This window comes from Python bivittatus, unplaced genomic scaffold, assembly GCF_059951505.1.
Source record: "Python bivittatus isolate LINGU-HERP-01145 unplaced genomic scaffold, Pbiv_v1 ctg000020_np1212, whole genome shotgun sequence".
NCBI lineage: Eukaryota > Metazoa > Chordata > Lepidosauria > Squamata > Pythonidae > Python > Python bivittatus.
The window spans coordinates 74,830,446-74,848,026 of NW_028277030.1; the positions used below are offsets into that span (position 1 = coordinate 74,830,446).

Genomic DNA, 17,581 nt, shown 5'->3' on the forward strand with positions numbered 1-17,581 from the left:
TTATCTTTAACATTTGGAAGAGAAATATGTTTAACTTTCTGTTAATGGTAACATAAATCTAAAATTTTGCTGTGTACCTTATCAGCAGTTAGCATCAGTTTTAGTTTGCTAAACAATTTTTATTACATTATTCTTTCTCTTCTGATATTCACAGAATTAGTCAAGAGCACATGTGGAAATAAAAATAGTCAACCCATTAAATAACTTTTGTTTGTTAAAATTAATGTTAAAATTTAAGTCTGCAATCAACAAATAATATTTTTGTTCTTTAAAAATGTGTGAAAGAATTGAATAATTAAGAAACAGATTACTTAGCATTAAATAGAACATATTTCCTTTTTTTTCCTCACTAGTGGTAAACAGATTCAAAATAGCTTTTAGAAAAAAAGGCATTTAACTCTCCACTTCTATGTTGATATCCAGAATTTGATATTACTCTCTCCATTGATTGATAAGCTATAGTAAATAGATTAAAACTTACATTTTTAGCAGAAATTGCTTACAAAATAAAAGATGAACCTGAAATGAGGTAATAGTATATTATCTTGAGTATTTGCAGGATCAGCTAAACTGGAACTGTGTTGCTACGTACTCTTGGAGTCACTTGAATTGCAGCAGAATAGAAATGGAATAAATTCCTTTTAAACAGAACTATTTTCTTATTTACTTCCATAACATTGATTAAATGTTTTAAAATAATATTTAACAAAGATATTCTGTGTTCCAGTTAGGAGAATTGGAGAAATAGATGCTATTGCCATTGCACTGTCAGAATAGCTTATTGTGTCTGGGATGAAAAGAGAGCTAAAAAGTATGCAACACGAAAACCCAAAAATGGGAAAGAAAACAGGTGCGTACAGTATCTCTGCAAACTTCTGCAGTGCTTACTTATGAGGGGCTGATGACGTTCTGACACCAGCCACATACAAAGAGAGTCAAAAAAGTCATGCAGAGAAAGTTACAGCAACAGCACAAATCCTACCTAAGTTGTCACACATAGACATAAAAAATAGTCTTTCTTGGGTCAGTGACTTGGTATTGAACAGGAGAGAATAAACTGTCTTGTTATTACTTGGACTGCTCTTTATAGGTACATCATAATGTACAATTATGTTAAGTTTAAATTTTATAAGTAGTGTGTGAAAGCAATCCTAACTCTCCAAGGTCAGTGGCTGAGAGGATTAGAATGGCAGGCTGATAGCTCTTTGCCAAATGAAGGGAGGAAAGCTTATGTCTTAGGAAATAAATAACAATTTCTGTGCAATTTTTCAAGCCATCAGCAGTTTAGTGAAATAGGACATTAAAGAGACAGCTTGGGAACTAGTGAATCCACAGCCAATTTGTTTTCTTTAGGCAAACTGATCAGCTACATCAACTGAATTAGCAGTCCAGTAATACAGCACTTGTGCCATAATAGCTCTATTTTATTTGGGTGGAAGAGAGGAAGGAAGATGGATGTAAAGATTGGGGAGTAAATGATCAGTTGAAAGTAGTAGCAGTGATAGCTGAAAACTGAGCTCTGGAGGGTAGCAAAACTCCATTCTCTGATAACTAGAAATGTTTCTCAGTTGTCCACTTTGACATTAATAAGACATTTATCACAAAAATCTCACAATGCCAAAGTTTGTATTTCATCCTAAGATTTTTGTATTAGTTTTTGTATTATTCTGTATTTGTTCTGGCTGCTAATTTACAAATTTCATCTAAATGAGTATCAGTAAGGCCTAAGAAGATGCTCATAAACCAGTTAAGCCTCAGAGGTTCTTGTCTGTTTAGTTCTTTGCTGGGATCTTGTCAACATTTTACAGTCTTCTCAATAGGAAATACTGATGAGTGGGCCTGTAAAAGCACTATATTAACAAAGTTTGATCCTGGTATGTTACATGTGTTCAAATTCCATAAGTTCTCAATTCCCATGTACATGTGAATTTGGCTGGGAACTTTTAACTGGGACACGGTGTAGTCTTATGAGTTCTCTCTTGACCTCTAGAACTGTCATGTTAAAATCAGTAATTTTTCTTCCTACTGACTAATTTTGGCTATTCAACCTCAACCCAACTGAAATGCTGTGGCGGGACCTCAAGAGAGCTGTGCATAAACAAATGCCCGCAAACCTCAATGAACTGAAGCAATGTTGTAAAGAAGAGTGGGCCAAAATTCTTCCACATTGATGTGAGAGACTGATAAAGTCATACAGAAAACGATTACTTCAAGTTATTGCTGTTAAAGGTGGTTCTACAAGCTATTGAATCTTAAGGTGTACTTAGTTTTTCACACATGGCTTCTCCATTTTGGCTTTCTTTTTGTAAAATAAATGATGACATGGTATAATACATGTTGTTGTTCATCTGAGGTTGTATTTACCTACTTTTGAGAATTGCTAAGGACCAGATAATTTTTATTATGTCCTGATACATAAAACCATAGAACTCAAAGAAGGTGTACTTTCGTTTTCACACAAGTATCTATGTATGTATGTATGTATGTATGTATGTATGTATGTATGTATGTATATGATCACAGGGAATACCACTGCTTGCACAATTCTGATCTTTATAGGTATAGATACATCATGGCATCTGAATATCTTTTCCCAGGCCTTCATGGCTACTCTACCAAGTGCTAGTCTGCGGTTTATTTCTTGACTGCTTGTTCCTTTACTGTTGATCCTAAAAGGCAGAAGTTGTCCACCACTTTGATATCTTCATTGTCAATTCTTAGGCTGGTTTTTCTACCTGTTGTAATTAGTTTAGTTTATATTTAATTTTAGTCCCATTTTTTTTCACTGTGCTCCTTGACTTTTATTACTAGGGCTTGCAGATCCTTTGCAGTTTTGGCTATCAGGGTAATGTCATCAACACCGTACAGGTTATTGATATTTCTTTGTCCAATTTTAAAATCACACTAATCTTCCAATCCAGCTTCCCTTCATATATATTCAGCATATAGGTTGAATAAATAAAGGGAGAGGATACAGCCTTGTTGCACTCTTTGCCACCCTGGAGCCAGTCTGTTTCACCATGTTCTGTCCAGACTGTGGCTTCCTGACATGTATATAAGTTTTTCTTGAGGACAATGAGATGTTCTAGTATTCCCATTTGTCTGAGCACATTCCACAGTTTGATGTGATTGACACAACTGAAGGCCTTTCTATAATCAATGAAGTACTTAGTGACTTCTTTTTGGTATTCTTTGGCTTTTTCAATTATCTAGCATGCATCAGCAATAATGTCTCATGTATCTTGATCTTTTCTAAAGCCATCTGGCATCTCTTTTTCCAAGTAGAGTTCTAATCTGCATTGAATATTCCTAAGCATTTTTTGAGTGGAGTAATATTATTCATATTATTTATATATGTATTACATTACATTACATTACATTACATTACATTACATTAATAATATATGGAAACTGAATGTGATTGCAATATATTTTGAAGTTCTGTCTACCAGCCAAGTTTTCTATTTTATATATAGAAATGAATATACAAACTCTTGATGGGTTAAATGGTGGGTAAAATTGTAATATTCATTGCATTGTAATATTCTTAGAAGGTAAATGTAGCAGTATATTAAAGTAATTACTTCATGATCTTTGGAATGGGTGAGTTAAAAGCATTTTGTATTTTGAGTATATTTCTAACTATTAAAGTTAATCTATATACTGTTAGTTTTTGGATTGCAATTGTTGCAAAACGTTCTTCTTTAATAAATAAAAAAAAAACCTCAGTGAAACCATTACTTTTTTCCCTTTGAAATAAACCAATTTTGATGTTCTGTATGAATCCAAGCAGAGACAGCAGCTACCTTGGAAAATGATATATACTGCCTAAGCATCTTGAGGAGTATTTTTAGGGCATTTGCAGAACATCTCTCATGCACACTCTCTCTCTCTTTCAAATAAGGAATACCAATTGCCTTTTGAGTTAAATTACTTGCATGCTAACTACAAAAGATACTCTGATGATTTCAAAGATTTCAAGGGTGATTGGGGGGATTCTTCTTTATAAAAGAGGCCAGAGAATTCAAAACATGGGATACAATCTGGCAACATGACAAAGGCCAGCATTTCAGTACAGAGTGCATATAGAATGGAATATTGTGCAGTGGGAACTTGTCGTGCTGCTGGCTGAGAATAGTTCTCAGATGAGGAAAAGGACTATAATAAAGGACTCAGTGGGCTGGGACAAAGAGCCCAGAGCCAGGCAACAGCAGAGAAGTGGCATTATGCCCCACTGCCCTGTCTCTGCCCTGGTTGACTCAGACCAAGACCTGGAGGCCCATCCATCAAACCCAGGGGAATTCTGCTTCCTATGTGTGGAAAAACAGAAAGGCAAAGACAGCATGGCTACATGGAGAAGCACTTGTCACAGGAAGGTGTAGTTGTCCAGCATTCGAATCAAGGTGGATCAGTGCCAGTTATGCTCAGGTGGGGGCTGGAGGCTTCCCATGCTTAAGGAGTCATAGTGCAGTATGACCCTTGAACAATGTTATACTAGAAAATAGTAAAAATCTGAGAAATGTAGAGCCAGGGTCCAAAGAACTAATCTTATTCTATAAAGATCTAATACATACTCTTGAGAAAAAAGATTCTGACACTATAGTAATAACTACTTGCTAAATTCCCCATGTTTCAACAGTGGCTTGATATTTCATATTGTGTAACCGGTACATAAGTATACACGATACATGAGTCTGAAATTGTTTCAGCATCCATAGCTGCTTGGATTTCTGAAATTTGATCATTGTATATTAACAATATAGCTATTATTCTCAGGCAAATTATTTATTTCATTTTTGCTTCCTGCTTCCTTCATTTTGATTGAAAATAATATACATGATTCTTTCTTACAGTCATCACACTCAAACAACCTCCTGGGATCATCCTAAAATGACCGAACTGTTCCAATCACTATGTAAGTACCCTTAAAATTAAAGTCTTTCTGTGTGCAAAAGTGCAGTTTGTGCCACGTACGCAGGATACAAGCAACCCTACGCTTTGTTATAATATCATTCTGGTTAATTGTTCTTAAAGTCAGATACCTCCAATGCCTATATCATATTCTTGTGCTTTTTTCACAAAATATGAAATTGTTTTGAGGTCCATAAGGACATTGTACCTCCTTAATATCCACCAAGTTCAGTTTATTAATTGTAAGCCTTTTAGTTAAAGTATGTTGCAGTTTACCCTTAAAGCAGAGTTTTGGTATAATGATTATATTTATTCCAAACTCATTTAAAAAAAAAGGCATAGCTGCATGGCATCCCTGGCATTTGAATATGACATTTTCATAAAAATACTTGATGACACTCTAAAGAATATAATTTGGCTAGCACTTCCTTAATAATAAGTTCAAGGTACAAGAACTGCATTATGAAAGCAATAGATTTTTAATCGCCAGTGTTGTGGAATGGTTAAGGTGCTGAGTTCAGGACTAGAGACACTTGGTTTCAAGTCTGTCTTGGTCATGAGGTGGATGTTTTGGAAAAACAAAGCCAGCCCAATAGAGTGAGACACTGCAGAACTCATGTTAAGAAGTTGCAGGCTATCCCAGATAGTCTTTTTTTGTAAAGGGTTTTCATCCATTACCATTGCTAATTGTTCAGGTACTTGTAACCTGTCTCACATGAAACCTGCATGTACATAACCACTCTTTCCTCCCCCTACCACCTTCATCATCCCCACTGAAATCCTACATCAGTTTATTTATTTATTTTAAAAAGTTATATGGCCACCCATCTTAAGCTACTCCAGGCAGCTTACAACAACAATAAAGCCAATAAATAAAACAATCATAAATAATAAAACAATAAAACAAAAATATTTATTCATTTAAAAGATTTATACGGCCACCCATTTTAAGCAACTTTAACCATTCCATGTATCTGATGAAATGAACTACAGTTCACAAAAGCATATGCCTTTTAATAAAATCATTAGTCTGGAAAAGTGTTACCAGATTCTTTCTAAATCTCAGCCAGGAGAGTTCACAGGTGATTTTAGGCCCATCAGTCTCTCTTAGCCCAACCTATCTCAGTTGTTTTTACAGGGGGGAAAATGAAAGAAGGAGCACTCTATATATGCCACCTCAAGCTTCTGGAGAAAAGGCTGGAAATAAACATTCTGAGTACAGCCATCAAGGATTGCTGTTAGATGCATTATTAGCACTTCTTATCTGGCTATGAATATATTGAAATTAAGAATCACATAGTCAGAGATCAATCATGTGGCCCTTTCCCATAGAATTCACATCTATTGGGAAGTTGCTACCAGTGTGTGTTTATTGAAGTTTTGACCACGCAAGCCTGGAATTGTGGGAGTTGCTACAAGGAGCCTCTGAGGGCCACACCAGAAATATGCCAGATGGAAAGGGCTGGTGCAGGGCAGGGTGTGCTACTAAAGATCAAGGTCTCATGCACTTCTGAAAGGCTTAGGAATGGCCACAGAGCATCTCCAAGGATTATCACTAAAAAAAAAATACTTTGACTATATTTGACTTAATTTACATTGAATCAAATCAGTTTACTTTTGTCCTGGGTCCATCTACTACTATGTTCCGATCTATTTAAGTACAGTCTCTGGTATAGCCGTTCATGGCCTGGGAAGTTGCACACCTCCATGTTACAGTAACTAGTCTGTTTTGTATGTTAAGAAAGTGGCATGTTTCAGGCATAAATTGTTTTTTCTCATATGAATTCATTCATGTAAATGTTACTATGATATTCGAAGTAAAACTATCTAAAATGTTAAACAGCTGCCACCATCCTATTCATTCCTCTGAACTGGAACTAACTCTTAAACTCTCACTTGATTTGTAGGACTGCATTCCTTTTTTCTCTTAATTAATTAAGGAGAGAATCAACTATTGATACCTTTTGTTAAAACTGACAACAAATGTTTGATAGTATCGGGTTAATGCTTCCTTAGAATATACTAACTTTCCTTTCCTTCGCTTTTTTTTAGCTGACTTGAACAACGTGCGCTTTTCTGCTTACCGTACAGCCATCAAGATCCGGAGACTACAAAAAGCCTTGTGTTGTAAGTTTACTTTTCAAAGTTCATTATTTCTTTATTATTTCAGGAAACAAAGTTATCCTGAAGAATCTGGAGATAGTTTCTTAACCTGCAGATTTTGGTATTCAGAATGGTAATTCTAATCACTCCTAGCATGAATCAGTCTTCACCCAACTTGCAGCAGTTGTGACACTTTTTTTGAATGGGAAGCCCTTATGACAGCGATTCACACTCTTATCACCTTGTGTTTAGATGCTGCAAGGCCCATGGCATGGACTGACCACCTTTACAAAGATTCAGAAACTGCTGTGCTCCCATACTGGTAGCCAGTAGTCCAAATCAAAGTGCTAGTCTTAACCTGTAAAACCCAATGTGGCTTTAGCTCCCAGTTACTTTCGGGACCATCTTTTCTTAATGGAATCCGCCCATCTTGTGGATTTAACCTGAGAGGGGGTGCTTCAGGACTCTTCCTTGTTGGAGGGGACTTAGAGGCAGGTCTTCTTGGTGGTTGCCCCTGCCCTTTGAAGTGTTTTTCCTCAGAGGTCCAAAATGGCTCCTTTTTTGCTGTCATTTTGGAAGGCTTTTAAAATTATTTTATTTTGGAGGGTCTCCAGGGTTTAATGGTGTATATACATGCCATTGCTGGTAGGATGAGACACTGGCTTTATTTATTTGAAGTTTAGATCAATTTATGATCATTTATGTTGCTATGATTAATTTGTTTTTATGGATGTAATCCATCCATATATCCAAAAAGGATATAAACCATTCTGAATTTCATGTTATACAAACTGTAAATTAGTAAATAATAAACAGACTTGGTGCCCAGGAAATGTATGGGGAGTACAACACCCACAATTCCAAGCAATTAAGGTAGGTAATAGATAAATGAGAGGAAGAGGGAAAGATGGTATAGGAAGATCTGTCCCTGATTCCTTTTGGAACAAAATATATGTTGGGGAAAAGAACTTATATGCTATGTCATATTGTCTGCTGTGTAGAAGAACAGCATGCAATGGGGAAAATCCCTTGCTGCTTATTGAAAAACTGATTAAAGCACATATAGTACATTTTTCAGTGAGCTATATCATTTTGGATTCCTAGGCTATGTTTTGGATAGTAGGCTATGTTTTTAAATAAAGATATATATTTTTCTTTTTAAAAAGAAATTCCTGTGTTTGCAGAACATAATCTCTCAAGAGATTACACAGAATAGGCAGCAGGAGGGGTATTTGACTAATGTTAGCATTATTGAAATTTCCAAGTATACCTAGAGATCTACAGCTGTCTTTTTGGATCTCCCAGCTGCTTATTTTTTTTTTTTTTTTTTGCTTAGCAGCAGCCAAATCTTCTACTTTTCTCCCACCATGGATTACACTGACAATTTACGCTTCACAAAGGCAAATCAGGTCCCCAAAAGAACTATCAGCTCAATATTTATACAGATAGATTGAAACTGCAACAGTATATTCATTTCTGTATTGGATAGTGTGAATGCAAGCACAGGGCTGATTAAATGTAAATCCACTACAGAAATCTGTACATAATATATAGTAAAGGAAGAAATATAAAGAAAGGATACTGAAAAACAGAAAATCTATTGCCTGATGTTGGCTGGCAGCTATCAAATCTTGAACCAATGCGTTCTTGGACTTCTGGCCTTTTGAACAGAACTGCTCTTTGAGCAGTAATTTTTCAATGAGACATTCTTTTGAGATATAAAATGGCACTGGGACTCGTTGAAACATCAAGTGCTTTATGGACAGGTAATGAAGGAAAGAAAGTGGCAAGACAATTCTGGCACTGAGAAGTAGGTTAATTGCACTTTTATTTTTAGTGTTGCCTTCCCAGAAAAAAAGTAAGGTTTCCTTGTTCACAATCCAGCAGATAAGTTACTGGAAATCTCTTTAAGCACTGATGTTGTGCAGAATGACTACAAATGACTGAGCTGAAAAATCTCACTTGGCTGCCAGGCCTCACCGAATCCAAATCCAATTTTGCTCTTTTAAACTAATCTCTCTGAAGCAGAAATGCTAACAGGTATTCCTTTTTTTTTTTTTTTAAATTTTCCAGCAGCTCTGACATAACACGCCCCATAATCTCTGCACAGAAACAAGCGGTCACTGTATTAGATATTAAATGTACTTAATTCAACAATAGACAGATTTTCAGAAAACACTTCATTTTCAGTTTTTCTGAACATGGTTTTTAAAGCTTGGTAGCCTATCTCTATTTTGGATAGGTAAAGTGGAATAAATATTATATATTTTATTATCAGAAGGCACCAAAAACAAGTTGTAAAGCTTAATTTGGAGATTCTTTAATTTTCTACCATGTAAATTTGGATGAATAACTCTGCAATGCTTCCGTCTTAGGTATCACCCAAACCAAGCTATCATGTATATTCTATTAAAAAAGGAAATAGTTACTATAATTTAAATGCTCTAAGAATGCCAGAACTATATATAATTTCAGAAGGGCTAACACATTAAGGCAAAGAGAATGTCAGATTGAATAACTTTTAACAGAGGCTCATCATCTGATTGCTAGAGGCGACTGTTTTAGCATACCAATTGCAAAATTCAAAGGCTTTGGGATAAATATTCTGAGAATAAGTCTGAAGTAAGTGTGTTAGAATCTTTGCTGAGAATAATATGCTTTAAGAAAATTGTTTTTCCCAGCTTAAAGTTACAGTGTTGGGCTATAATAGCTCGAATATGTGTAATCCTAATACATTTGGCGAGTACCAGGTTGGGGAAGGCTAATCTAGATTCTTTAAGAAAGATGCATGAATAGGAAGTGACAGCAGTTTAGTTGCAGATCCTACTTTTTCCTGGGTAACAAATCCAAGTAAATTAGCATTTCAGCCCAATAGTTGGATTCAGGGAAGGCTAAATTAATCTTTTTGGAGTCACATTGAAATCTGTGAGACAAGTTAAATTTTGAGATGTTCCACATTTTAATTTTAATGGGAACTAAGGGCAAATCATTTAGATTTACTTCATTTTTTCTATTCATTACAGGGAATCATTCCTTTCTCTTGAAAGAAGTTGTGGTTAGTTTATGGTTTATTCAGCGTTTTGTTGGGTTGATTTGACACCAAGGTTAATGGTTATATAACATTGCTGCATTCCAAGTAAAAGGGAACTTCTGGTTCAAACACACACAAACACCTGAATTCAATGTGCATAGTTTCCAGGCCAGATTGGGGAAGTTGAACCTGAAACTCTGGAAAGTTACTATTTGTTAAAATGTGAACAATTTTGAGCTACAGGTAGTCCCTGGTTAAGAATGCCCAGTTTATGGATGACCCATAGTTAAGAATGGAGCCTATTGTAGCAAAAATTGAGCTAAATACACAATGGTTTGAGTTCATTACACAATACTACTTATACAGTATTATACAATAATACTGTTCTGGCTTACATACAAATTCGATTTAAGGACAGACCTTGGGAATGGAACTCGTTCTTAAACTGGGGGCTACTTGTATATGGACTTGGTATAGTGGTACTCCTAGTAAGACAGTGTCATACTCATAGACATCTGCAAAGGCAATAGAAGGTGCTTTCAAGGAAAAAGGCTAATATGATTTTCCAAGTAGACCATGCCACATAGTACAGTAGAAGAACAATAAGTACAAGAAAAAGAGAGGAGAGATAATGCTATTTTTATGTCTAATAAATGTCTTCCTGGTCAGAAGATGGATGCTGATCAACATCTTATTTGAACTAGCAATTTTGAATAGTCCCAATCCAATTTTGATTCCTGTACAGAACAATATAATAAGTGTGGGAAAAAATGAGAATATACTTAATTGTATTTTATAATTTTATTATAGTATGCATCAGGCATAATAGGGAATTGTGGAAAAAGGAATGAAATTGCATCCTGAGGCTTCTGTAAAATAAGAGAATGAGAATCATGTGTGAGAAGTACTAACATTGGGATTTTGGTTGTTACCAATGCTGAATCAGTGGTATCATGTTTGCCAGCCCTTTTCTGCCCTACTATCATAAAGAACTTGTCTGTCTAATTCCATATGAGGGCTATGTAATAATTTATCAGTCGTCCTAGAACTGGCAAAACATATTTATATTCAATATGATACTTACCCTGTTTATGTAAAAAAAAAAAAAAAAAAAAAGATTTGGAAGAAAGTAAATGTTAACACCCCTTCATGGATCACTGCCTTGTCGTGGCGAAGGGGCTTGCGTAACTCAGTGAAGCCATGAGCTATACCGTGCAGGGCCACCCAAGACGGACAGGTCATGACAGAGAGTTCTGACAAAATGTGGTCCACTGGAGAAGGAAATGGCAACCCACTCCAGTATCCTTGCCAAGAAAACCCCATGGACAATGTTAAAAGGCTAAAAGATATGATGCCGGAAGATGAGCCCCTCAGGTCGGAAGGTGTCCAATATGCTACTGGGGAAGAGCGGAGGGCAATTCCAAGTAGCTCCAGAAAGAGTGAAGCGGCTGGGCCAAAGCCGAAAGGACGTTCAGCTGTGGATGTATCTGGAAGCGAAAAGAAGGTCCGATGCTGTAAAGAACAATATTGTATAGGTACCTGGAATGTAAGATCTATGAACCAAGGCAAGCTGGATGTGGTCAAACATGAGATGACAAGACTGAACATCGACATCTTGGGAATCAGCGAACTGAAATGGACGGGAATGGGTGAATTTAATTCGGGTGACCATTATATCTACTACTGTGGGCAAGAAACCCTTAGAAGAAATGGAGTTGCACTCATAGTGAATAAGAGAGTGGGAAAGGCAGTAATGGGGTACAACCTCAAAAACGACAGAATGATCTCAGTGCGTATCCAAGGCAAACCATTCAATATCACAGTCATCCAAGTCTATGCCCCAACCACTGATGCTGAAGAAGCTGAAGTTGACCGCTTCTATGAAGACCTACAACACCTTCTAGAACTAGCACCAAAAAAGATGTCCTTTTCATCATAGGGGATTGGAATGCTAAAGTAGGAAGTCAAGGAGTAATCGGAATAACAGGCAAGTTTGGCCTTGGAGTACAAAATGAAGCAGGGCAAAGGCTAATAGAGTTCTGTCAAGAGAACAAGCTAGTCATAGCAAACACTCTTTTCCAACAACACAAGAGACGACTCTACACATGGACATCACCAGATGGTCAATACCGAAACCAGATTGATTATATACTTTGCAGCCAAAGATGGAGAAGCTCTATACAGACAGCAAAAACAAGACCAGGAGCTGACTGTGGCTCAGATCATGAGCTTCTTACTGCAAAATTTAGGTTTAAATTGAAGAATGTAGGGAAAACCACTAGACCACTCAGGTATGACTTAGATCATATTCCTGGTGAGTACACAGTGAAGGTGATGAATAGATTTAGAGGATTAGATTTGGTAGACAGAGTGCCTGAAGAACTATGGACGGAGGTCCGTAACATTGTACAGGAGGCAGCAACTAAAACCATCCCAAAGAAAAAGAAATGCAAGAAAGCAAAATGGCTGTCTGATGAGGCTTTACAAATAGCTGTGGAAAGAAGGAATGCGAAAAGCAAGGGTGAAAGGGAAAGATATAAGCAACTGAATGCAGATTTCCAGAGAATAGCCAGGAGAGATAAGAAGGCCTTCTTAAATGAACAATGCAAAGAAATCGAGGAAAACAATAGAATGGGGAAGACTAGAGATCTCTACAAGAAAATTGGAGATATGAAAGGAACGTTTAGTGCAAAGATGGGCATGATAAAGGACAAAAAAGGCAGGGACCTAACAGAAGCAGAAGAGATTAAGAAGAGGTGGCAAGAATACACAGAAGAACTATACAAGAAAGATCTTAATGTCCCTGATGTCCACGCTGGTGTGATCACTGACCTTGAGCCAGACATCCTAGAGAGTGAAGTCAAGTGGGCCTTAGGAAGCATTGCTAACAACAAAGCTAGTGGAGATGACAGTATTCCAGCTGAGTTATTTAAAATACTAAAAGATGATGGTGTTAAAGTGCTGCACTCAATATGCCAGCAAGTTTGGAAAACGCAACAGTGGCCACGGGATTGCAAAAGGTCAGTTTACGTTCCAATTCCAAAGAAGGGCAACGCCAAAGAATGCTCAAACTATCGCACAATTGCACTCATTTCACATGCTAGCAAGGTTATGCTCAAAATCCTACAAGCTAGGCTTCAGCAATACATGAACCGAGAACTACCGGATGTACAAGCTGGGTTTCGAAGAGGCAGAGGAACTAGAGATCAAATCGCCAACATTCGCTGGATAATGGAGAAAGCACGAGAGTTCCAGAAAAATATCTACTTCTGCTTCATTGACTATGCAAAAGCCTTTGATTGTGTGGATCACAACAAACTGTGGCAAATTCTTAAAGAGATGGGGGTACCAGACCACCTTACCTGTCTCCTGAGAAATCTGTATGCGGGCCAAGAAGCAACAGTCAGAACCGGTCATGGAACAACCGATTGGTTCAAAATAGGGAAAGGTGTACGACAAGGCTGTATACTGTCACCCTGCTTATTTAACCTATATGCAGAGTACATCATGAGAAATGCCAGGCTGGAAGAATCACAAGCTGGAATCAAGATTGCAGGGAGAATCATCAACAACCTCAGATATGCAGATGATACCACCCTAATGGCAGAAAGTGAAGAAGAACTAAAGAGCCTCTTGATGAGGGTGAAAGAGGAGAGTGCAAAAGCTGGCTTGAAACTCAACATTAAAAAAACTAAGATCATGGCATCTGGACCCATCAATTCCTGGCAAATAGAAGGGGTAGAAATGGAAGCAGTAACAGACTTCATTTATTTGGGCTCCAAGATCACCGCAGACGGAGACTGCAGCCATGAAATTAAAAGACGCTTGCTCCTTGGGAGGAAAGCTATGGCAAACCTAGACAGCATATTAAAAAGCAGAGACGTCACCTTGCCAACAAAGATCCGCATAGTCAAAGCTATGGTTTTTCCAGTAGTAATGTATGGCTGTGAGAGCTGGACCATAAAGAAGGCCGAGCGCCGAAGAATTGATGCCTTTGAACTGTGGTGCTGGAGAAGACTCTTGAGAGTCCCCTGGACTGCTAGGAGGTCAAACCAGTCAATCTTAAAGGAAATTAACCCTGATTGTTCATTGGAAGGACTGATAATGAAGCTCAAGCTCAGATACTTTGGTCACCTAATGCGAAGAGAGATCTCTTTGGAGAAGACCCTGATGCTGGGAAAGATTGAAGGCAAAAGGAGAAGAGGACGGCAGAGGATGAGATGGTTAGATAGCATCACTGAAGCAATGAGCATGAAACTGAGCAAACTCAGGGAGGCAGTGAAGGACAGGAAGGCCTGGCGCAATATGGTTCATGGGGTCACGAAGAGTCGGACACGACTTAACGACTAAACAACAAAAATGTTAACATTCCAAATATACATATCAGGTGAAAAGAATGCCAAGACAATGTATTTTTTGTAAAAATTTCTGTAATTTCTAGTTAAAGTTGTCTTTAAAGATTATGCAACCCTTTGGCTTCCAGCTTAAATTCTTTTTATCCCTATGATATGTCTGCCCCTATGAAATTTAAGACTACTTGGGGAAAAACTCATGAACAGCTTTTTTGTCTCCTATCTCATTGTGTAGATGATAATTAGTTTCCCATAATCACTATTGTAACTACAGGTGCTTTTGGAATTAACATATATTGTTGTCATCAGTCATAACAAAAATGGGAGCTTCCATGAGGGATGACTACCACTTCATATGTGCAAGGTCCCATTTTCATTTTTTTTGGATCATTAAGGGATTTTAAACGATACATAATTTTGCATGCTCTGCTTAACACTGTTACATTCCAATTTACAAAGCAATTGGTGAGTCCTGTTTAGATTTCTTTGAAATCAAGATGATTAATACTTGCTTACTTGTACCCAGAAGCCCTCACTGCTATCCCAGTTTAGAATTCTTGGTAGAAATGGTGCTTCTTGTCAGAAACATTAGGTCTTGAACTTTGTCAGAATACAGAGGCTTTTCATCTGGCACAAATGTTATGTTTTAAAATATCATTATTCTCATTTTAAAGATTTTAGCTGAGCTTTCGTGCAGTTAAGAAGCCTGGGAAGATCAACACATTTTGGTCTAGTGCCACAAAGATATCAGCACTGGGGTCAAGTTAAATCTTCTATTGGAGAAATAGCACTCTCATACCACCATATGCCTTAATTCAGGTGGTTTCCCAAAATGGCCAATAGATGTGCCATTTGAAATAAAAATATCACCTGTTCTTCTTAAAGCTTCTGCATGTTTATAAATCTTGTTCATGCATGCTAAATATTCTACATGCAAGTACATTTCTATGTTGCTCCCTGAGAATTGTAATTTAGTATGCCATCACATGTTTAACCACCTTGAGCGTTATATGCACGCCATATATTAGAACATTTCTGGAAAAACAATAAATAGATAAAATGAAGATGACATACATGACTGCAATTGTGGTGGATATGGGTGTGGATGACACAGCATCCTAGCTCAGGTATTTTCTCACTGCAGTACACCAAGTTTCAATTAAGATTGTTAAATCATTTCTGCATCTATATCTATAAAGCAGCTGACTTTGGAGTATTAAATGCAGACTGCTTATACAAACACCATCATGAGCTGGAGAATAACTGAGAAAATGCTTCTTGAGTTGTAATACAGCTGTGCTTTAAGGGTTAGAGAACTTGTATAATTATGATACCTCACTAACTAGGGTCAGAATATACAATTAGGGATAATTTTTTTTGGTGTTCTGATATGGAAGGAAGGAAGGAAGGAAGGAAGGAAGGAAGGAAGGAAGGAAGGAAGGAAGGAAGGAAGGAAGGAAGGAAGGAAGGAAGGAAGGAAGGGAAGGGAAGGGAAGGGAAGGGAAGGGAAGGGAAGGGAAGGGAAGGGAAGGGAAGGGAAGGGAAGGGAAGGAAGGAAGGAAGGAAGGAAGGAAGGAAGGAAGGAAGGAAGGAAGGAAGGAAGGAAGGAAGGAAGGAAGGAAGGAAGGAAGGAAGGAAGGAATCGTTACCTAAAAGAAAGGTCTTTCAGTTGACATATATATTTCTTTTGCCAGTGGACCTGTTGGACTTAAACTCAACGAATGAAGCTTTTAAAGAGCATAAATTGATTCAGAATGATCAGCTCCTTGGTGTTCAGGATATCATCAGCTGTCTCACTACGATTTACAGTGGAATGGAAGAGAAGCACAAGGATCTTGTGGACATTCCACTCTGCGTAGATATGTGTCTCAACTGGCTACTCAATGTTTATGATAGGTAAGTGTGAGATGTTTGGCAAAGCCTGTAAGTGCAGCAATGTCCTTCTATCATCATACGTGGGAAGGATAAAAAAATCCACCTACTCTTAAAGCTTTTTTTACCTAATGCCAACAAATAACTGAAATGTGTATACTAAATTCTGCTTGATAGATGCCCTTGATGACAATTTTCAGAAGGCTAGGTACCTTAAATGAAAGCAGATAAAAAGATTGTTAGGTGCCTAGTTCTATGGGAAGGATGGGCAGAATATCCACTGAGATTTGAATACAAAATTCAACAGGTCCTCAATATTATGTCTTCATATGGGACCTTGCATAGCCTTTTATAACTCACTATTGTTTTGCACTTTGTAGAGTATGTGTTCAAGCAAATGCACAGTTTACTCTTTCCTGCAAAATTCCCCAATGGTGAAATGATTGTGCACAACTTTATCTTTACAATTCTGCAAATGGGTTTGATTTGTTTCTAATTCATCACTTAACCATGCTCATGGTTTATATCATTGACATATACCATTTTTAAATAATTACCCACCTACAAAAGCCATCTGCTTCTCTCATGCTATTAATCTGGAATTTAATTAGCATCTGTAAGACATGCTTACTGATGTTTATGGCCTTTGTAAGACATTAAGTGAAAACAACTGACAGCAACACCTATTGTCTTTTGTATTTCTGTCACATTAAGAATTATTTATTTCTCACATTAAGTTGGTAGACAGAACAATTTAATATCACTGGATATTATTTTTCAAAGATTCATATATTGTAGAATTCATTAACATCTGCTTTGTAAAAATGCTCCAGCCTTAACATAAACTTATAAACATTTGTATTGCAAATATGGTTTAAGTATAATATGCTGAAAATACTGGAGCTAAAGAATAGCATGAGAAATTAGACTGATTTTCTTACTGCTGATTCCTTGTGGAAGAATTTCCAGCACTACAAACATTAGGGACATTCTGAATGAGGTGAATTGTTGCATAGAGAGGAAAGATTAGATGCCTGTAATGGTATATAGGAATGACCTTGGGAGACAAGAGGAAGAGCTGCAGATTAGACAGTTGTCAGGCAAAAGGCATCTCTGCCCACAGAAACAAAAGGGACATGGGAAGGGTTTCAGAAGGGACCCTTCCTAGTTTTCGGGAAAGTAAAAATAAAGGAGGGGAGAAATAATTTCAAACTTGCAAGATTCTGTTACTGTAACCTTACAATAAAGGTAGTGTTAGCACTCATAGTTTGTTCTTCTTATCTGGACTACCTTGAAGGGCTGAGAATGCCTG

At 37.2% G+C, this 17,581-nt stretch overlaps 1 protein-coding gene across 4 annotated transcripts in view; it reads left to right on the forward strand.

Annotated features, from left to right (window-relative positions):
* UTRN (utrophin) overlaps positions 1-17,581 on the forward strand; it is a 366,404-nt gene that overhangs the window by 301,319 nt on the left and 47,504 nt on the right. For all 4 annotated transcript variants that reach the window (XM_088141718.1, XM_088141704.1, XM_088141714.1 and 1 more), the window contains 3 exons: positions 4,854-4,915; positions 6,964-7,038; positions 16,092-16,293. In XM_088141718.1, coding sequence (XP_087997844.1) covers positions 4,854-4,915; positions 6,964-7,038; positions 16,092-16,293 — 339 coding nt within the window. The remainder of the gene's footprint in view (positions 1-4,853; positions 4,916-6,963; positions 7,039-16,091; positions 16,294-17,581) is intronic.